This window comes from Lupinus angustifolius, chromosome LG01 (genome assembly GCF_001865875.1).
Source record: "Lupinus angustifolius cultivar Tanjil chromosome LG01, LupAngTanjil_v1.0, whole genome shotgun sequence".
Lineage (NCBI taxonomy): Eukaryota > Viridiplantae > Streptophyta > Magnoliopsida > Fabales > Fabaceae > Lupinus > Lupinus angustifolius.
Window position 1 is genome coordinate 22420956 of NC_032009.1, and position 22990 is coordinate 22443945.

General features: G+C 32.3%; 2 protein-coding genes across 2 annotated transcripts; both read right to left on the reverse strand.

The window, feature by feature from the left end:
• On the reverse strand, positions 4179-7302 carry LOC109355960 (probable serine/threonine-protein kinase CST). Its single transcript, XM_019599267.1, has 6 exons — positions 7019-7302; positions 5882-6303; positions 5652-5787; positions 5429-5568; positions 5165-5288; positions 4179-5056 (listed from the first exon to the last, which is right to left on the reverse strand). Exons 1-6 carry the CDS (start codon positions 7077-7079, stop codon positions 4668-4670), a joined length of 1272 nt encoding a protein of 423 aa, XP_019454812.1. The 5' UTR covers positions 7080-7302; the 3' UTR covers positions 4179-4667.
• Positions 8798-14344, reverse strand: LOC109355969. Its single transcript, XM_019599277.1, has 8 exons — positions 14211-14344; positions 13347-13437; positions 12703-12770; positions 11931-12003; positions 11053-11168; positions 10877-10981; positions 9551-9650; positions 8798-9187 (listed from the first exon to the last, which is right to left on the reverse strand). The coding sequence occupies exons 2-8, from the start codon at positions 13428-13430 to the stop codon at positions 9011-9013; spliced, it is 723 nt and encodes a 240-aa protein (XP_019454822.1). The 5' UTR covers positions 13431-13437; positions 14211-14344; the 3' UTR covers positions 8798-9010.

The following is a 22990-nucleotide window of genomic DNA, read 5'->3' on the forward strand; positions in this document are numbered from 1 at the left end:
TCAATGACGTTTTAAACTATGGTTTTATATTACTGGCAGTGTAGTGTTGCTTCTATAGGTTTTGGTCTAAATTCATTATTTCTAGCTATTAGATTGAACTTCCCTTATGCTATTATTAAAACATTTCTTTCCTTAATAAAAAATATAGCACTGCAAAATTGTGGATTAGTATATAATGTTCATGAACATATATATATATATATATATATATATATATATATGTGTGTGTGTTGAAAGAGGGCAAATTGCAATGGAGGCTCAGATGGATCAATCTCTAGTACCATTGATTGTATTGTGGGCAGAACACATCAACACCAAGCTAAGTTGTCTTATTTAACTTTCTAACACTCACTTTCACACACTATTCCTTAACATCAACAACATCCTTTCCTTTTCCTACTCTCCATTCCTCTACTTTTCTTTTTTACTTTTTTACTCTCTTTCCTTACTTTTCTCCCTTTTCTTTTAATTCAACTTCAAATTATTCATCATATATCTAATTTTATAAGGGTTTTTTGTCAGAAACATGCATGTTATATATATACAGTCTCCTCATATAATAATTTTATTTAAATGCAATAAAATTAAAATTGAATCGATAGAAGTATTATATCATTATATCTAAGAGAAATTACATCGTATTATTTCTCTCTCTCTTACTTTTAATATACTTCAATATTTGGTGATACTGGACCAACAAAACTCTTATTAATTATTTGACAATGCATTCTCATGAAGTAAAACTCAAGACCTCCCAAATTCCCAATCGCTTTATGCTATTGATGGAATATTTATATATATATATCTTAACAGTATCTCATTATGTATCAGTATAGTTGCATGTAATATAAGTATTCATTTTAACTACAAATCTACAGTACTATTAAATACAACCTATAGTTAATTAGTTATACGACTTTTTCATCCTAATATTTATTGGTCATTATCATTCCCATCTGTACCCCACCTTCACACTCTCTCTCATATATTTGTCTCTCTTTCACCACCTTCCATCATCACCCTCTCAATTCTTCTCTCCACGCCTTACCTTCTATGATCTCTCTCTCTCACACAAAACACACTTTCCTACTATAATAATACTAACCCAATAGAGTCCTTTTGTTTCTGAATTTTAGCACCAAATGGGTCTCGAAAAGTTAGATGATTTTGGACCAATTATGCCTATAAAAACCGTTGCTACTGCTACAAAAACCTTCAGCCACCGCACGGAACTATTGGATCTAGAGACAAAAAATGAGGTAAAGGAGGAAGAACAAGAAGAGTGTCACACACCAACATCACCATCTCAAATATTGAAGACCCCATTGGTTTGTCCACCACCTCCAAAGAAACCACGTGTAGCTAGAAGAAGTGATGATGGAATTGCACCTTCTCAAGGGTTCATTCAAGTGTCTCACGATTTGGCTTCTGTCTTTTTTCTGCAACACAAACCCAACATCAGAGAAACCTCTTTGCTTACCACATCGTTTTCTTGAGCAGTGGTATATATCAAACATATATATTTTAACTTATTAATTATGCACCACATTATAGTTGTTTTTATCTTCCTCTCTTTGTTAGTAGCATCTTTACTATGTTGTTTTGTTTTGAATATTTCATGTGTAGAACTAGAAACTAATCAAGTAGTTGTAAATGGTGCATGACGAATCCATTATTTGTTTAATTTAAACGCTTGTATCTATAGTTACAAAATGTAGTATTAAGCGGGAAAGAATTTACTCCCTAAATTGTTGGATGGGGATCTTATTTATTAGTGTGTTTATCTGTGTCTCAAACCAATCAAAATGTTTACTTCATTGAAAAAATAAAAATAAAAACATAAATTTATTTTTTTATATTATTTAGTGTTACTTCATTGGATAGGGATATGGACACAGTGTGTCCCTTTGAGACAAAGGATCCCATACCTAAATTGTTAGTAATTAATCAAACACATGAAATTATCTCTATCTATCTTTATTTCTTTCAATCAAGGGGATTACTGGGTGGTTGATTATTCTGGAAGCTATATAGCTAGAAGTGTTAAAACCATGAGATAGAAGAAGGGTTTACTTGGTTGTGAAATATAAGAAATTAAGTTAAAGGATTTGCCATTTATGGAGTGGTGGATGGGTCATTGGTGAGTAATAGATCCATAGTACCTACTTTTGTCCATTTTAGAAACTCCATGAGAGTGAAGTGTTGTTGAAGGGACCTACTTCAAAAGGTGCTGCTTTGGTTGTTTGCTATATATTCTATTCTCTGCCATACCGGTTACCATTTACCACCTTTAACCGTTTTTTAATCTACCTTCCTATTTTTCTCTTTTGGGATTGAAGAACATGGGCACAAAACAAATGTTATTTTCTTACTTTACTATTAGGATCAATCCTCTCTTTAAAGTAAGTTGTCTGGTGTCAATAAAACTAAAGTAAAAATAACAATAATAACAACATATTTTATTAATATATGACAACATATGAGATATGATTTAGGACAATCTATATTAATTTGAGAAAATTCGATTAAAGAAATTTATCACATACTCTCTATCAATGATTCATGATGCACTTCTATAATTCACTAAGCTTTAATAAGTTAAATTATAATTGTTATTTCCATATCAATAACCAGGATGTATCCTAAACCATTCTTGTTGGGCATCTTAGGAATCAAGCTTCTTTACTTTAACCATCAACCTTTCTTCCTAGTGATTTTGAAGCAGGTTGATGATTGTGCACAAATGTAAATACTTTGGATAAACTCTAATGTATATATTAGCTTAAGCAAAAATAAAAGAAGTATAATGCAGCATGTTCATGTTGGAAGTTTTCAACAAAGGGATTATCATTTACCATATCCATCTATATTTGAATACACAAAGCAATAAGTTAATACACTATTCTTAAAATTTATATATGATATAGTTAACAAATGACATAAGAGCACTTTTAAGAAAAAACAATAAAGAAAAATTATATTGAAAATCTAAATTCATTAGTTCTCCTAGATTAAATTTGTCATTTTCTCTGACAAAGCTACATTTTTTATCTCCTTAATTGGTGCCCATAGGAATGTTCCAGTAGTGTCAATCTAGTATTAAAATTACATTTCCATCAATTATAGGATGAGAAAAAAATGTATGCACTGACAGTGTATGATGTATCATCACCATTGATTTTTTATTATGGTTGAATTTTCAGATAATGTAATCCAAATGAATGGTGGATAATGAGGTGCATGAGTATAAATCTTTACACTGTCAGTGTATACATTTTCCGCTATTAGTAGGAAAAATACACATAAAATGGATCCTTATTTTACAATTGGGCCCATTTGGACAGAAACACATTCCAATGGCTAGCAATTCACAAAAAGGCTAGCCACCCATGGAAACTGGATCGAGCCATTATTGTCTCTTGGATTTCTATTAATATATTTTAAAAATAAAATGAACAAATTGATTATCATTAAGCAACATTCAAACAAAATAATCATTTGTTTATTTCTTTTTATAAAATATTAAAGCTTATCAATTTAAAGTCTTTGCTGGAAATTTCTAGTCAACTAGATAAAGATGAGATTGGGTAGAGGAAAGTATTCCAAGAATTGGAGGCTGTGAGAACAGAATTTTGTAGATGAAAAATTTAAGTGGATAGTGTAGTCAAAATAACTACAGAATTAGTGTAGTTTTTAGGGAACTCGCGAATGAGATCCACGAATTTGGGAAGTCGTGGACCACATCACAGGGAAGTTGCATTTCTGGTCCACGATTTCCTGAATCTTATCCACGAGTTCCCTAAAAACTACATTATTTTCATAAATATTTTGTAACATATACCAAACGTGTGATAATATAGTTTGACTACAATATCCACTAAACTATTCACTGACATTCATAAATTACAAATTGATATTTCATTTTTGGTAAAGATGATGAAAAATTGTTCATGCAATTAGAATACATCTCTTTGAAGTATTTAGTTCATCAAAGCTGACTCAATTGAATATGGGTCCAATTTTTTTTATATGTTTTCAACATCATATAATAAATACAACGTGATATGTTGATAACCTCAAATTGTTAATTTTCATTTTGAAGTATAAAACCTCCAATTAATTTTTCTAAATTAAATGTCCATAACAGGACTTGGACACATGATATTCAACTCCACATCTGAACCATAACAGACTTGAAATAATTTCTCAATAACTTTTATATACAGTTTTATTCACAGAATGAGAATGGTACAGTACAAATTAGAAGAACAAGAGGAAGAATTAATGGAGAACAAAGGATCTGGTTCTCAAATTAATGTACAAGACTAATCTTCTCATGCCAAATTCAGTCTCTTTTATCTAGTCTTGAGGAGCATATATATATAGACATGTATATCACAAACTTACCAATACTAGGCCAATGCATGAATAAGGTTGATTTAAATTGAGTTTGCCTAAAGTAATTAAATAAGAGTATATCCATCCTTGATCTGATAAAATGCAAAAGATAAACTCAATAAATGATGTGATAATGAATATACTCCTACTTACTTTAGAGACAAAGACTCTTTACATACAAACATGTGTGCAATTAGGCACCTTTAGCCATAAGCTCTGTGAAACCACAACTAATCAGCTGCCAAAGAATACTATGGTGCTTGATGGATTCAATTAACCATCATCTGGCTATCGATTTTGTTGGACTGCCCGGGAACGAGTCCTTGCTTCATGCTGTCAGCTGGTTTCTCATTTGCTGCTTCAATCTTTTCCAGTGTTTCAACAACTTCTACCATTGATGGCCTAACTTTGACATCTGTTTGTATGCATTTGTAAGAAATTCGAGCAACTGCTGAAGCTAATTTCTGTGGATACTTGCCTTTCAATCTTGAATCCATAGTGCTTTTAATTTTCACTCTATTTAACAGAGTTGATTTAACCCAATTTTGTAAGGACTGTGGCTGAGAGACGTGCATTATGTCACGTATTCGCGAGCCAGTCAGCATCTCTAATAAAACAATCCCAAATGCATACACGTCACTTTTCACATACAGATGACCTATTCATATTTGATTGCATGAACAGATTAGTGTCACGCCCCGTTTTCACAACACTGCATCAATTTTAAGGAAGGGTTAAGCTGAAGGAAGAAACTTGTTGACATTACCTGTGCTAAGGTATTCAGGAGCAGCATAGCCACTTGTTCCCTTAATCCTTGTTGTTACATGAGACAGATGAGGATATGGAATAGATTTGGCTAAGCCAAAATCGGCTAATTTTGCTGTATATGTCTGGCAAAAACAAAAAATTAGAGTGATTTTTTTGTATTCTATTGAGTTCAGAATTTGATTTGCCTTTCATTTTTCAAGATGAGTAAAAGCAAAATATGATTGTTGGATATCTGATGCCAAAAGAATAAAATGGATGTTACCATGTCAAGTAGTATATTCGACGGCTTCAAATCTCTGTATATAATTCTATTCTCTAAGGTGTGAAGAAAAGCCAATCCCTTTGCTGCTCCGATCATAATTTTTAGCCTTGTGTCCCAGGAAAGTGGTTTGACACTTGCACCTGCAGAACCGAAATCACGAAGCGCAGGTCACGGAAAATGAAAAATATATTTCCTATTACTGAACAATGTTATCATCTCTTACTTCCAAATATGTGGTTATCTAAGCTTCTGCGTTTCATATACTCATACACGAGGAATAGTTTACTACCCTCTCGCCCGAATCCCAACAACTTTACAAGGTTGGGATGAGGAAGCCTTCCTAAGAAATTCACCTCCGTCTGCACCGAAAAAATAAAAGCATCAAGATATTTACAAGGCATATACCACTAAAAGGAGTGATTCTAGTTTTGAAGTGTTAATTAATTTCAATACCTGCCATTCCTCAAATCCTTGAATGCTATCAGAATTCAATACCTTAATGGCAACAGTCAATTTCTTACCACTACTCGAACCTATTCTCTCCTTAATCCGACCCCTGTATACTCTACCAAAACCTCCCTCTCCTAACAAATTATCGCGTCTGAAATTCTTAGTTGCTGCCCGCAGTTCCGCCAAAGTAAATACTGTCAAGTTTGCAACATCCAAGATCTGCCCATTAGGGAACTCCTCTTCCTCTCTTGTTCGAGAGACTTGGCTATTTTCCGAGCCCCAAAGAGATGTGCTTGTGTTATTACTGCTACTTGGCCCAAAGAAGTGGCTGATTTGCCCAGAGTTGTTGCCACACCCAAGTGAAGTAGAATTGCCATTTTGTGATAATTTGGTATTGCTGACACTAGCAACAAATTGCCTGCTACCTGAGGCAGACTAATGTAAGTAACAAATGATGATAAAGGTCTAAGGTGCTAAAAGAGATGCAGTATGCAGGATGCCAAATTTAAACCTGCTACCCTACTGTTCAATTAAGCCAAGCTGCAAATAAAGTTTGATTTGTTTACTCTTACATATCTTAGTCTTGTCGAATCCGAAAAGAAAGAGAATTCAGTACTTCTTGGTCGTGAATATCTGAATAGAACAAATCGCCCCGTGGATATCTTTGCTTCGGAACAAAACAATTAGAATTAGACTCGGTCAACTGGAATGTGTATTATCGATATAGGAGATCTTTTAATTGAGAAGATCCATAGAATCAAGCCTTTATTACTAGGCCATAAGCTATAAATACTTGTCGGGGTGCGATTTTATTTCCTTATTAGAAGAACATTTGGCTAGAGGAGCTGCACCACAACCGGCATAGTGGGTGAGATGTTAACTTAAGCCTATCGATTCCTAAGGGAGACACTAACCAAATAAAGCCAAGAATTGGATTCTCTGTTTGATCAATGACTTAATAATATTAAAAGTTGATGCAAATGAAAAGAGAGTTAAAATCACAAAAAACAATGAGTACTTGTCTTTGTACACGTAAGACCAACAAATTTTCTGTCCTCTTCCTAGAAAATATTTGATTTCAAAAGCATGAAACATAAGTATATTATGAAGAAAGGAAGTGTAGATGGCAAATTTGTTTACCTGATTGATTGGTGGTGGGTGGATGAGGATCATGGTTTGGAATGCTACAACAGTTTCCCATTGAAATCAAGCAAAGTTAATAGCAATGGCAAGGAGAAAAAAAGGCAGGGTAAGATAAAAAAAAAGGTGGAAACAACCTTGAGTATCAGCACAAAATTTATTACAAGTGAAGTGTATACTATGTTGTACTTGGTAAAAAGCATTGTGACAAGTGAAGCTTCCTAGAATACTCCAAGAAAATGCAATGCAAATATTTTGGTTGACAACTTTCTGTTGTCCCCCAGTGACACGGATAACATTCTGCACAGAAATCCTCCATGTTTTTGCTTTTGACTTCAATAATGAAAATGTTATTTTTTTATACTAACAATAGTATTTCTTATCATTTTTAAGTAAGGATCCATTTCAATAAGTGTTGTTCCTAGAAATTAAATATTTTCTTTTGGTCATCCCTGAAGAAGATTTAGTGGGACCTTATATTACTACACCAAAAATCTTATTTAATTGTGAGTAAAAGGTTTAAGATGTCATATTATTTTGCCCTTTATTTTTCAATTTATGGGAGGCACCAAATTTTAAACAGGAGTATTTAACAATAATCTCAAAGGCACTATTATATATTGTTTAGTAAATTACTAAATTTAATATAAACGTTAAAATAAATGAAATAACTAGTCAATCTGAAATGTATAATAGTACACAGACTCTTATGTGTAATGAATTATGGATTATTTTTAGGATTGGAACTATGGCATTTGTCGTAACATTTAAGTTATGTGAGAGTGACCCTCTAAAATAAATGTATAATGGTTGAAAAGGATCAATATTTAGCAAACCATATATATTTGAGTTGCATTACATCATACCTTACCGCAGCTTGTTGCATTTTAGTCTTTTTTATTAATGCATCAGCTTCTAGAAGAACTAAAGTGAACTCATTTGCATCCACAATCAATTATCAATACTAACAATATAACTCACCAAAACTTAATGTGAACACTGTAGAGAAAAAGGGTAAACATTTAGTTAATAACAATTGTCAATGTAGGGATTCAGAAACTATTTTAACTGATATGATAGTTCCTTTATCAAGTTAATTCATTTTCAACACAATATTTTAAACTAATTCTAATTCGAGATTCTATATCTGACTTATACACTACCATGCATTAAACATTTATTTTTAATAAATATTATATCTATTATATACTTTTATTATATAAAATCTATTTTATCATATACATAAACTATTATTCATGTAATAATTATTTTTACTTATTGATTATCATAAAATACATACAACTTGAAAATTCATTCATTATGTATCTAATACTTGTTACCCACATGAATACCCACAATTACCAACAAATTATTGATTGTAAAAATCCACATGACTAAAAAATTGAAAGTTTGATTCTTAGAAGCGACACTTATTGAGAAGAGCATCCTAAAAGAGATTAATTTATTAACAAAAGGTAAGGAAAAATCATTGATAGTACCAAAAATATACTCACAATTAAGTGTAAATATAGATAAGATTAAAGCTCTAGTGCTTGAGAACAATCGCTTGATAAAAAGGTACACCTTAACATTGTTTTATGTCATGTTTTTTAAAATCAGATGAATTGAGAATTGTAAATAAATTCTATATTGGATTTAAATAAGAGTTTAATATTCATGCAATCTAATGTTTTTTATATAATTGATGAATAAATAAAATAACAATCCTAATGCATAATACTATTTTCTTTTTAAAGAAAACTATTACCATATTAAAAATTAAAGAAACCCCATCTATTAATACTTCAATAGTTCCAAATACAGTATATAGCCATGTCTGATGTGATGTAAAGTATAATATACAGTTATTATATGAACAAATTGAAAGACATACAGCATAACGAGCAGAAAATCTAAACATCTGAAAAGAAAGAAAACTTCAATCTGAGAAAAGCTAAAATGCAAGGCATTTTTTTACCTAGTACATTCTATCTATGTAACACGTATTAGAAGTATAACCATGATGAATACACATGTCATTACAAACATCACAAGCCAGGTTAAGCATGAAGTCTTGGAACTCTCTGAGTATATTGCTTTTGCTCTCACATTGGCACGACCTGTGCTTGCCAAGCTATGCTCAATGGCCTGCTCTGTAGAATCAAGTATCTGCAAGCCATGCACAACCAATTCATCAACTTACTATTGCATGGTTCGGGTACACATCTGCTATCCGACAAATTGTGTCACTGCATGTACCATTAGCTATGGTTGTTCAGAAAAATAATTAATTATTAATTTTTTAACTTCAAAATATTTTTTCAACCAATCATAAGCTTATGGAACATGCAGTGACACAATTTGTGGGACAACAAAATTATCCCGCATGGTTTGGACTACCAAATATGAGATAATTATCAAGAGAAATAGGAGATTATGATCAATGAATCGCTACTGTAACATGTACTTGATAGTTGATACTCACATCACACAAGTGAGAAAGCAAGATATTGGGAAATATGAGAATTATACCTTTTCAGTATTTTGCAGGGATTGGTTCATGATGAGACTACTCTCTTTGAGTTGCTTTGCCAACACCACCATCTCATCAGTCAAATCCTCTTGAAGCTTTCTGTAGATTAGAAAATACAATTGAGAAACAATGAAAGAGCAAGTGATATGTAATAAATGAAAAGTACAGAGAGATGGAAAAAATAATGACAATAACAATTAATGATCCTATTACATTTGCACACATATTATAAAAGCAATTTTGGATATTGGTATCATAATACAGTGATTAAGAAAAATCACTAACACTAGTCAATGATGACCAAATAAACTCCCATTCCTAGTATCCACCATATTACTTGGGCAAATATGTCAAGAAGTCCAATAATATATTCAAGAAATGACCTTAACACATTTTGGTTTTGGTACAATAATTGCCCTTACCTAATTATTTTTTTACCCCACGGTTATAAAGTCTGTATTGTTGTATGGGACTGCATGTTTGGTAGTAAAATATCAACAAGAAAGTAAAATCAATTTAATAGGATTGAAAATATTGTGTTGAATGAGCAAACATACTATATAAGATAGAATTATGAATAAATGCATTATAGAGAAAGTTGGGATAGCTCATGTTGTAGAAAAGGTAGTAGAATCTCTCGCCTTAGGTGGTTTGGACATCTCTATAGGAAAATAGTAGAGCCCCAATAAAGAGAGTATGTCAAATGAAGGTTAGTCCAATTAATAGAATAGAGGGACTAAAAAAACCATAGGTGAAACAATTCAGAAGGATTTAGAGATCAATTATTTGTTAATGAACATGATTTATAATAGAACATTATGACGTCGTTAGATCCATGTAGCCAACCTCACGTAAAAAAATATATTTGTTTGTGAACAAATTGATGTAGGAACCTAGGTCTTGTTTGGTGGACATGATATGCCGACCAAAAAAAAAGAGAGACATGATAAGATAGTTTGCGTTATGATGTTGCAGTTCAGAATTTGGTTAGTCAGCAAGATAGAGTAAGGTTATCATGTTGATTTATCATATCATGTTCACCTGGTGTATTTTCTATTGCATGGAAGAAACTGAGTTAGATAGAATAATGCAGTTTTTCCCCTCATGCCTTCACACCTGAAGATCACTACCACTACCACACCAATGTCATCATTATATGGTGTGCACAAAACACTAGAGATAATAAGAGTTTATCATGCTCTTATCTTGTTCTCTACCTTACCATAAACCAGCCCATAAAGTTTGTAGGTTATGAATTCTCTGCTGCACTGCACTACTGACAAACCACTATATAAACTTTAAATAACAAATCAAGTAAACAGTACCTATGCTTTTCAATGTGTGCATGTGCTGAAACATCCAATTTAACAGGTGATGAATGATCAGTCTCAGCAGGCTCATGTGCTCTATCTTCAGTACTTGACACAGGTCTGTTCAATGAACCCTATGAGTAAGAGTAAAACAGCCTAAAGAATACACTGAAAGGCTAACTATAACTTACACGGGCCTTCTTCTCAATCCCGAAGAAAGGGGAATCTGCTTTTTCCCCTCAATTTCAGAAGGGGTTTCTTTAACAGAATTCATTTCAGCTTCTTTCTCAGAGGCTTGTACGTCAGGCTAGTTATCAAGTTCAAGTGGTTAAATAACAATAAAAAGCATGTCAATTTAGTCAAAATTAAAATGGATATACAGAGGTAAAAAAGAAAAGGATATACTAAAAATTGAGCAAATTTTGCTGCTTCATCATGCATTCCAGCCAAGTCACAAAATGGAATATACAGCCAGTTTACCGTTGTAAATCAATTTTGGTATAATATTTTTACTTTAATAAAGTAACTTAAATTTCATATACCGTATCAACATAAATTTGAAATACTGACTAACTTCAGTGGCTTATATAAGCACATGTCTGGCACTCTGACCAGACTTCGCTCCACAAATCTTGAGAAGCAATTATCTAGTTGGTGTAAGCTATAACAGGGATGCAACATTCATGCAGTGAAATAGATCGAAGTTGAGTTATTTAATAATGTAAATGAGGGCTTGTTTGTTTGGCATCCTAGATATGTAACTGCTCTACATTCTAGCTCCTCCTTCCCCAACTACGTCTTTACCCAACGCTTGCCATATAACACTAATTCTATCCCATAGCATAACTGTACTCATGTGTTTGTCCTTTAAGAAACAGATAAAAATAAATAAGATATTTTCTATTTCACCAGCTGTTATAGAAATTTCAAATACACACTTGATCTTTCTTTTAATGAAACTATCCCTTTGTTTTACACAATTTGTTTTAGATGGTGCAAGCAAAGGAACCTTAAAGGTCTAGTCTGAACACTTTCATTTAAATATCTCTATGAGATAGCAAATACACACCACAAGGTCAACCAATTTAGAAGCAATGGCTTCAATCTTCTCTGAATAATCATTTAACACTGCCTTTGAAATCCTGCATGACCAGAGTCATAAGACACACATAAATGCACACATATTCAGTAGAGGAACACATGAAAGGTAAAAGGAATATAATATTTTTTTTATTAATAGAGTTAAAAAGGAGAGGAGGAGAAGATCATGGATTATCAATGGTCTAGAAAGGTAGAAGTGGAAACAAACTATCAAGACAGTTTACGTCAAAAAGCATGATCATTTGTACAAAATCTTATCAAAGATTAAAGTACAGAGGGAGAAGGGAGATAAATTACAGCTTGAACAAGGTATTGCCTGCAACATAAGTGATGTTCAATGAGAGTCATGCTTTCAAGAGAATTTGCTCTAAATAATGTAAAAATAAGTCAACTCATTTCACAGTCTTCAGGACCTACAAGCATTATTTGGAACTTTGAATAATGGGATCATTAGTCTGTCAGGAATCTCATATGTTAGTCATGCTATTACATTGGGATTTACTAATTGCCTGCTTGCTCTTGACCGAGAATATTAGTATAAATAGAGTCATTAGACTAGTGTTTTATGTGACAAAAACTCCAAAATGTGGTAAAACTAATGATAAGGGGTACAATTTGCAAGCTCTATAATTAGTAGATGAATGTGCCATGATTTATAAACAAACATTGAAGTTATGTAGCCTCACTTATAACTCTTTGATATCTATGTATATCAATTGTAAATAATGAGACACAATTACCTTGGTAAGCCTTCGGGTGTCCTCTCTTCAGCCAATTGTTCCACTTGTTCACGCAAAGTAGCAACATACTGCAGAGTGACCAAATGAGTAAGCTTTTCTAGCATCCCCCTTATGCAAAAGCTTAAGATGTTGGGTTAAGTCTCGTAAATGGTTTTTATACCTAGCATGCCCCCTTATGCAAAAGCTTTTTTGGGAATGAACTATGGACAATACATAGGTCCCCCTAACTTATGCTGAAATTCAACTTTAAGAGGAATTGGGGTGGTGAGGATCAAACTCCTGACCAACTTAGTCATATAGGTCCTGATATCATGTTAATACCAACTCTCTGATAAGCTGAAGCATCTAGGTTAAGGTATATGAATGGTTTTTATATCTTTGATCTTTAACCGGATATGTCTCCATAGGCATAGCTGTGAAACTAACCCTCGAATTGGAGGTGGTGGTTAGGTAAAGCTCTCCCCATAGTGGAAACTCCAGGATTTGGGTTGTTTTTTATATCTAACACAAAAGTTAACAAATGACCAAAATAATAACATATATTTCACCTAAATTAGTAAAGCTTATAACTTATAATCTAGATGAGATTAACATAACTCAGACACGCTTGACAAAAAATTGTGAAGACTTATCATCAGACTTACATGTGCAAGTTTTGCCTGGTTTTGCTGCTGAGGAGCAGCAGCAAGCAACCTCCTCAAGTTTATTTCTGTTTTACTGATTCCCATTAAAATCCTGCAGCATTTATTCGTTTAATCAGCAAAACTTACCTAGAAAAGCTACCAAATTTTTTAAGACAGATTATCACCCAAATGGTGAAGAACAAAACTAGTTCAAAATGTAGCATAATTTAAATTTGAAAATGAAGAATTAATGTTTTGTTCCAAGTATGGGTGAACTTACACATTACCCATTGCAGCAATAAACTAGACCATTTTAAGGATGCAGAATATAGTTTGCTGAATAAATTGTTCTAAAAAGATAAATTATATGATGAATTGCTTTTATTTCAATAAGCCACAAATGTCACAAACTTACCATTACAGAACAATTCAAACCCTCTATCTTATTGAAGCAAAATAAAATTAGTATTAGGTTATAGGCTAATATTAGCATAAGATGTTAGTAATAAGGTTTGAAATGAAATTGAGAAAGGATCCTAGACTTGTAAAACTAGATTGTTCTGTACGTAAAAAACACCAAAGTTTCAATCAGACTAGGATAAAAAATTAAACAAATATGCGAGCATAAATGAAAACAAAACAAATAATCGTCACACTCTTCAAAATAACAGAAGCAAGCATGTTACCACCACAACCAATAATCAATTCAACTTGATCTGATAGAAACGAAGATGGAATCCGAACCGTTCAAAATGTAAGCCATAAATCTTAATTGAAGAGGAATAATTGCTTAAATGGAAAACTAGATCGAATAGCACAGGGAAAATTAAAGTTGCAGGATCAAAATGAGTGAATATAAGGCGTTGAATGAATTAATTTATGTACCTGCTGCAGCGCCGTTTCAAATCGTCTCCGCCGCATCAACCGAACGAAATGTCCCTCGCCACCGTCAGACACCAAGCTCCTCGCCACTGTTACTACCGAAATGCCATGTGAAGTTTTATTTACTAAATAAAAAAAATTCCGAATATGGATTTGATAATCAAAAGAATTCAGGTCCAGTTGGGCTTGAGTTCGTTTCAAATTTTGGACCCAATCTTTTTTCTAAAAATTCTGATGGAAAAAAAAATGTATGCGTCAAAAATTTTATACAATATCATTTTATATTATATTCAATTCTGATTGGGTCGAAATTTACTGGGCCCCTAATCTGATTGTGTATTAAGATGAGTTTTGTTAAGATAGATACTCCCAAAATTATCAACCTTTCATATTGTTGTTGTTTTGTCCTCATGGTCACATATCATAAGTGAATCTAGGATTTTTACTATATTGATTAATGGGAAATATGTTATAACTAAGTTTCTTCTATTTTTGAAGATTATTTTTATCATCAGGTCTTCCTATTAGTCTATGAATTCTTTTTTTATCTTACTCCGAATTTCCTTTTACTCATGGGATTGGTAGATTATAAGCACATTTTTTGAAACTAATGATGATATTTGGCCCTAGAAATTGAACTGTGGTCGCTTGCGTGTTACTTTGATAATAAACCTGCAAATGAGAGAAGAACTGTAATGGCATATACTGTTTGTTAATTGCATATGAAACATTGTACTGGCTAAGTTCACACTATTGTGGTTATGTTTCTCTGATGATTTAAATGAGTTTCACTCATTAATATTATATCTGCATATCATTAAGCGGGAAGTAGTAGCACATTTTGCACTTGGGGTGAAATCTTGAAAAGACAATGTTATGATGGCTTGAACTCTGTCTCAAAAACTTGATCTTTGTGTCTGTAAATATGTTCCATGCTGCAACTGGGATCTTTCCAAAATTTGATCTTTGCTTTCCAAAAGAATGCTTTAGTGTTGCAGTTTCCTTGCACCACATGTTTATAATATGCTTGTTCAGAATCAGAGAAATATTTGTCCACCTTAATTTATAAACCTCTTGCTAAGTAACATAAGTGGTAAATCAGAAAAATGAAGATGCATTTCAGAAAAACCAATGGATTTGGCTTCTTCATCTGGAAAAAAGGACTAGTAGTGGATACAACACAAATAAATCTTCTATTATTGAAGACCTACTCTCTTTGTGTGCCAAACACAGGCATGTTAGAATCTACTTTTTTGAATGTGAAGTCCAGATTTTGTAGTGAGGTGGTATTTGATGTAGTAACTAGTAACACTATGCTACTTCAGAAGTATAGAAAGACTAGAAAGCAATTTATTAATGGAATTGCTTCACTTCATGATAAATTGTAACACTAATGTTTTATTTTTCTTCAATTCTCACTGGTTGAGCAAGTAATAGATGAAAATCATGAGATCATTTTCATCTACTTGAATGTGACATCAATAGCCTTCTAAACTCACCAAGTTTGGTATGATTATGTAAAGCTATAGCTTACAAGTTATACATAGATTCTGTTAAAAAAACTACACAAGCAATGAAACTGTGTCATATAATAACTTTAAGTATATAAACAAAATCACAACTTCTTTTCTCCCCACATAATGCATCACATTAATTTATATATTGATAAGAATAAGAACAATAAGAACTATTATTATAGATATCTGCATAAATCTCTAGCCAAGTAAAACAAAAGCTGCTACGGTTTAGGATGTTTAGGAGTTGGATGAGTTGTAACTCCATGATAATCTGTATGATAGACAATATCATTGGGACTGTAACTGTTGCCCTTATTATATTCTACTGTCATGGAATCTTCCTTTTCAGGTATACTTTCCATTTCCTCATATGCTACCTGCATTTTATACTGCAATGTTCTAGGAATCAACAGAAACAATAAGGAAAGAGGTGCATGTGCATATTTGAAGATGAAATTTTGTTTTATTCCTTCTATGAATATGTTGCATCTTATTTCTAATATTAACTTTCTTCTATAAACATACCTGGGTTTTGTGATATTTGTGATCATGTGCTGGGGCTGAAATGCTTAACTTTCGTGCGGGTATAACAAGTAAAGAATAGTTTGTGTTTTGGGTGAGAAAGTATGAAGTAAATGTAAGAAGGAAGAGACAATATAGAAGGAAGATTGAAGAAGTCATAATGTGATCAAATAAGGTTTGCTACCTGCAAGGTAAGTCATTGATTACCTAAATCATCATTATATAGCAGAACATAGGAGAAGGAAGTGATGGGGGAGAGAAAATGGAACAAGATCACATGTCCCTGAAAATTCATATTTTCATATCTCAAGTCAATTACATTTTACTAAGTAATATAAAAAATTTATTTTCTGTTTTTATGATTTTATTTTAGGTGATGCTTTTTAATTGGATTAGGACACTATTATGACACAGAAAACAGACATGTGATGTAGATTCGAGAGAGAATGCAATTATTGATTAAGGAGCTGGGAAACATGTTTCAACCTACATGCCCACGGTTCTTTTGCTTATGTTGTCCTACCTGCTTTATCTCTCATGATATGATAATAGTGAAATGAAAGAGGTCTATTTTCTTCATGGTAGTACATAGCTACATCAGTAATACATGTATGTCTCATGCTATATGAAACCACACTGCTACATCATCAATACATGTTTTGTCTTCATCAATAAAGATTGGTTGAGATATATCATTCTTTGTTGTGTTATATTATTTTGATCTCTTAGTTTCTCTCAATATCTTACACAATTTGTTGGCATCATAAGACACTTGTTTACTGCTGTAATTTCATATAGGCATGACTTATAAACATGGAATCTCACATCTTTTCAACTATGGCATATTTTCTGTACCTTAACTTTATTTCATTTTCAGTAGGATTGATTACTAATGATTATTCGACAACCAATATATAAGTTCTGAATTGCTGACTAATGATTCCATTTGGTGTAGAAAAGTAAACTTTTTGACAATTGGGTGTTGCTTCATTAAAAGCAATATGTGACAACTGACAAGAACCAAATTAACCCAAGAGTTTTAGCCAAAGAAAAATTTATATCTTCAATTAGATATTCACACATTACCAATTCAAATATAAGAAAAATCATCCATGAATTAACATTTCAATTGAGGAACAGATTTATTTTTTTTTGTCTGTATTTTTATTTTATTTGAGGGCAAGTCTTAGCAAAAGAATTATTTCCTTGTGACGGGAGGTTTCAAATCTCTGAAATAAATTATTCGCTTACAAGAATAAGGATGTATACATCTACATTTCTCGTACTCCACTGGATGAGAGTCTTCTGTACTATATCATCCTCTCTATTTATTTTTTGCTTTGTTATTATTTGTTAATGACATGAAGCTGAATGGTTAGCCTAATTTGATGTTTAAATTTAAGTCTAAATCAAAGGGGAAAAGCTATACATGATTTCATCTTCTAATCTCTAATTCATGACATTCCGTGACCATTTTTCTTTACCCTATAGATATGTAACATACAATCTAAGCAACGCTCACCTTTTCAGGACAATTTCACGATTGAAAGTTGAATCATATAGACATATGATTTTTAGATTTTGGGTCTACATCACATGGACCAAATCAAGAGTGGCTTACCTAACATAGCGTGATGTGATAGTGGCAAAGTAACAATAACAGAGCCCTCATGGCCCCAACTGTATTAAAGCAACTAAAAATATCACACACTTGATAGCATCTATTTTACTTAAGCAGAAGTGCTAAAATTAATAGCAGAATTTCTTTAGGTCTATTTTATTATTATTAATATTAGCACCCCAAAAATTTATGTTATTAATTATTTTTTGTGACTCAACTACTTCTCATATATATCTACTGTATTTCTAAGATCGGTAGTTCGATTCCTATAACGACACTTGTTAAGATGGACGATCATGAACCCCGAAATGGATTAATTACTTACACAAAAAGATGAGGGAATATCTTGGTGTACAAAAAAAATTAGATTAAGTTTATATGTTTGTTTTGCTGGACTCCTCTAATATTAAATTTCTGAATCCACTCCTGAATGAAAATGCAAATTGGAATTACTGACTTGTAAAATGCTCCATCTTTCTGTTTATTAATGTACTCCATATTTTATTTTAATTTGGATCCAACCAAAAAGTTTCGAAACGATTACCTCCTCTACCAAAATTGAACCATCACTACGTAGTTGTTTTGTTATTTGTACATCATAATATCATTATATTACATAATTAAGTTGTCTTCAAACTAGCAATCCCGTTGGTTGAAATATTGGACTCAATCTATTGGTTTTTTCTTTCCTTTTCATTCGTATGCATAATAATTGTTCTTATGTGGAGGTGTTAGGGTGCAACTCTGATATGAATTTAGACAAGATTCGGTCTTGTATCGTCCGAGTGGTATGTGAAGATATGTAGAGAGAAGATATAGTGAGAATATAATAGTACATGAGTATAAGTGTAGGAATGTAAGTTTAAACTTTTTATGAGGAGACTCTCCTATTCATTGAGAGGTTGAATATGGCATATTCTAGAGAGAAATATTTTAATCATGATAAGTCAACTTGTCGAGTCTACCCAGACCGGCATAGACTACTTTATATGTGCTGCATGGCTTTGTTGTGTCTCTGTTGTGATTGACACAATATTATAGGTGTATATTAGGCATATTTTCGCCACATGGTAGAGGATAGTTCAAATGTTTAGATGGCGTGTTTAACTCAATAATGTTTATGTTGTTCAGGTAGCATATTAATCTTATAACAAAAGCATGTGTTTTTAGAGGTGATAACTACTTCATGTCTTATCAATGTCGTCCCCTTTCTCTCGATTAGGTCGATCATTCAGGCATATTCGACAGAGATAGTTAAGTGGAAGCTAATAAAAGTATATGTATGAGGATATAAGAGGTTAAAAGATTACTAGAGTGTGTTACAACCTACACTTTTTATTACTATAAATGACATTGACTTGTTGTTAGAACTCAAACACAGAGAAACTAGTCTATTAGATGGAAGAGTATGAGAAGGTTATCCGTTCTCTATTTTTTGTCTTTCCTTGAAAGAAGGATGATGATACAGATGTGGGTCATTGAATGACAAGAGGTACACCAGGAAGACACCAATGGCTGAAGTCCTGTTTCCTTATGGAATCTTTCTTTCCACGCGTTGTATTCTTCCCATAAATACACTCATCCTTGTCACATTTAATAACTTCACTGCAACCTTCATTCTCTGGATACAGGGCCCTCTACAACCCTGCCTTGTTACCTTTCACCAAATAAGAAAATATGTCTTTTAAAACATCATGAAGGAAGTTAAATTGCAACATGTATTTAAATATGAAGTCGTCCACGTTAAATGACCAAGAGGGATAAGTTGTAGAATTTATAAGTGAAAAATACTCATAAAACTATTATTCACATGTCTTACTTATACATTTTCACATTTTTCATGTCTAGTTAATAATGAGACTTTCTAATAATCAGATGTTCTCTAGTCACTATTTGGTCCAATCCCACCTGAGTCACAATCTCCATCATTATCAAAGATTCTACAAAATCAATACTTGAAATGGGTAGACGAATATCCACCGTAGTAGACAAGCTGTTTCTTTGGATTGATATCATTACCGGTCAATTTTCCCCAGGTCTTTATAGCCCTTCTGTATGCCTCAACAGCATCAAATTTTGGATATAGTTAACTATTTTTCACTTTTATTTATTTTGTTAAACATACCAACTCATAGCAATGGATAAAAAATTAATGTAACGAAAAAGGTCAATCATGCAATAGCTTGGGTGCGGAGATGGAATTTCACCTCAAATAAATTAATATAGTCTTGTCTTGTCAAGAAATATTTTTAAAATCATTTTCCTTGTAAGTTTTGATTCTCTAACTATAGTGATTTATAACTTGTAAGGGGAGAATTTGCAGGTGACTTACATTTACCAGCAATCTATTGATTTTATGAAATTCTTTTAAGTTAATCATAAGTTTTTAGCTAGTTGTGTAAAATAGAATAATATAATCCATCCATGTTGGTCTACATAGAAGAATGTTCGAGTCACTTAAGTACAATGTGAAAGTTTAATCTATGTAAAATATACCATTAAATTGGATACCACTCCTAAGTGTACCTAGCAATTATCTATTACCCGAAAGACTATAGGAAATATAATTCTGATTTAATAAGTTAATTAAAATGAATTATAAGTTATGTTATAAAATTGAGCAGTTTATACTTATCAACTAACTAATTAACTTATTTATCTAACACTTTCAATCCACCTAGATTGATTTCAATCGTAAATACTCATCCGTTTCCTTTTAACTTTCCAGCTAATAGTTATCTGACTTTGTCATTTGGCCCAACTAGTAGGGAGTGTTCAACCCAATAAGAAAAATATGTTAGCTTAGGTTGGTCTTTCTTTCTAATGTAGATATAAGAGAACACATATACTATTTCACAAATTGTGTCACTATATGTTCCATGATTGGTTGAAAAAATATATTAAAGTTAAAAGTTTAATAATTAACCATTTTTCTGACCAATTACAATTAATGTCATATATAATAGTACAACTTATAAGATAGTAGATATGTACTCTATTTTTTTGTATTGATGCATGAGAAAGATAGTTAATTAAGAAAACAAATTTTCATAGCCAAAATATTGATTTTAGTCAAATGTCACTAAAATTAAATTTCCTGTGTAACCAATGGTGTCTGTAGTCTATAGTCTATACTATACCATTTTTCCAATATAAAGTTGGGTACAGAAGCATGCAGAAGAGAAAAGTGGAAAGCGAAATAACACAAGTATTCTATCACTCTCACCCATAATGAGTCAAAACCATTGCCGTTGACCTCTGTACATTTTTCAAAGGGACAAAGGAATGTGGTGTGAACAGTGAAACATTGGAAGATAGGTAACTTAACTAACCTTCTTGTTTTAACAGAAACGGTTAGCTTTAATGAATCACCATGTGTCGTTTCATAACTCTGCCTTTCTACTCAAGTAACCAATTTTCATCCCAGGTTGTTTCTTATTTGTTCCAACACAAACACTATTCAACATGTAAATAAAAACAACACAAGTTAAAACCAAAACCAAAATTTTCATCATTCACTCTATCAAAATTTTCATAGTATTATTATCAGCTAAGAAAACGTGTTTCAAAAGCAAACATTAATAACATGCATGCTACATTCAAAACAACCCATTTAATTTTCCTGCAAAATAAACTCCTTTTTTCCTCAATGAGTGTCAGCTTTTCAAGTATGGTCCTTAAACATAGAAGCACGTGGTGAAGCTCAATTGTTGAAGAAGAATTTTGCTCTTATCCCAAGTAATATTGGGTTTTACTTTTACATTAGAGGGTGTAACATTGTATTACAAAAGACTTAGACTTGAATTAGCTAGACTAGGCTGCTAGGTCTAACTGTTCAAAGGAACAAAATGTTGTTTCTCTTTGGGTTCCATGATTCATAAACCATTATATTTATGTTGTAAATTCCTTTTGGTTACTTTTGAATAAGAAGGTATAAATATATTGTCAAGTGGGAATTTAAGTCAATTAATGAGGTTTGGTGAAATTTCTGAACACAGAGATGTGATGCATCAAAGTCTTTTATTGCATATCCGAGGTACCATAGTTAATGTCCCATTTCAATAACCTCTTTTCCCTCACCTCATTTATTCACTACTAATTATATTTATAATATCACCAACACCAATTCCTTTTGCTCTGCCTCTATTATTCTTTGTCTCAAAGGGTTCTGTGTTGAATACTACTCTAGTTGTATTCTTTTGATTAGTTTGGTGCAATGAGATTACAAGAGCTTATACTTGTGATGTGCCTTTTGTTCTTGGCTTGTATTGGTTCCAACACTATGGCAAGGAAGACTCTCATTGTTAGGAATATGGTTGATGGAGCAAAGGAGAAGAACACAAGTGTGGCAGTGAATGATTTTCACAAGTGCAACCACAAGAATCTGTTGTCTTGCTCAGAAAACAACAACACAACCTCAAATGACAAAAGAGTTGTTCCTACAGGTCCAAATCCATTACATAACAGGTAGAATCATCATTGGCTTTTTGTTCAGGAACACATCATCCACAATATGTTTCTCCTCCAACAAGTGATTTTTTTTGTTCCTATATTAAATGTGATTTTTGGAAGAAATTTATACATTTTCTTCCAAGGAACTTCCTTTCTCACTTGAATTCCCTCCCCACACCCCCTTTTGGTTTTTTTTGCCTTCTTTTACTTAATATTGTAAATGAATTGCTGAAAGGTTTCTTTCCATGACACTAATCATCAGCATTACCCTTTTAAAAAATATATGTATATAAACATGTGGGCATAAAAAATATATATATTTAAAATGCTGTAACTATTTTCATATTTGTGCTCTGTGTTTGAGCTCCACTATAGTACTGAGTATTGACCAAGATGTTGTACTTTTACCTCCTTACTCTTCAACAATAATAGGCCACCATACACAAAATCATCATTTTACATGTACAAACTTTTTATCATTTAATTTTAACTAGTTTCTTTATTTTTCATGTGGCCATATAATTCCATGAGTTTAATACTTATATAATGTAGGTGTAAAGTTTTTTTACATAATTAATACATTATTTATCGTTCATTTAAATTAATTTTGTTTAATAGTCAATAATAATTAACATATGAATGATGAATTAGGTGTCTAATTCAATACGTTA

Coding starts and splice junctions, on each gene's coding strand:
- LOC109355960 (XM_019599267.1), bottom strand. CDS start 7,079: ATGGGAAACTGTTGTAGCATTCCAAACCATGATCCTCATCCACCCACC. Junction 5,788..5,881: donor AAGGATTTGAGGAATGGCAG/GTATTGAAATTA, acceptor TTTTCGGTGCAG/ACGGAGGTGAATTTCTTAGG. Junction 5,057..5,164: donor TCCTGAATACCTTAGCACAG/GTAATGTCAACA, acceptor AAATATGAATAG/GTCATCTGTATGTGAAAAGT.
- LOC109355969 (XM_019599277.1), bottom strand. CDS start 13,430: ATGGGAATCAGTAAAACAGAAATAAACTTGAGGAGGTTGCTTGCTGCT. Junction 12,771..13,346: donor ACCAGGCAAAACTTGCACAT/GTAAGTCTGATG, acceptor GTCACTCTGCAG/TATGTTGCTACTTTGCGTGA. Junction 9,188..9,550: donor CCCTGCAAAATACTGAAAAG/GTATAATTCTCA, acceptor CATGGCTTGCAG/ATACTTGATTCTACAGAGCA.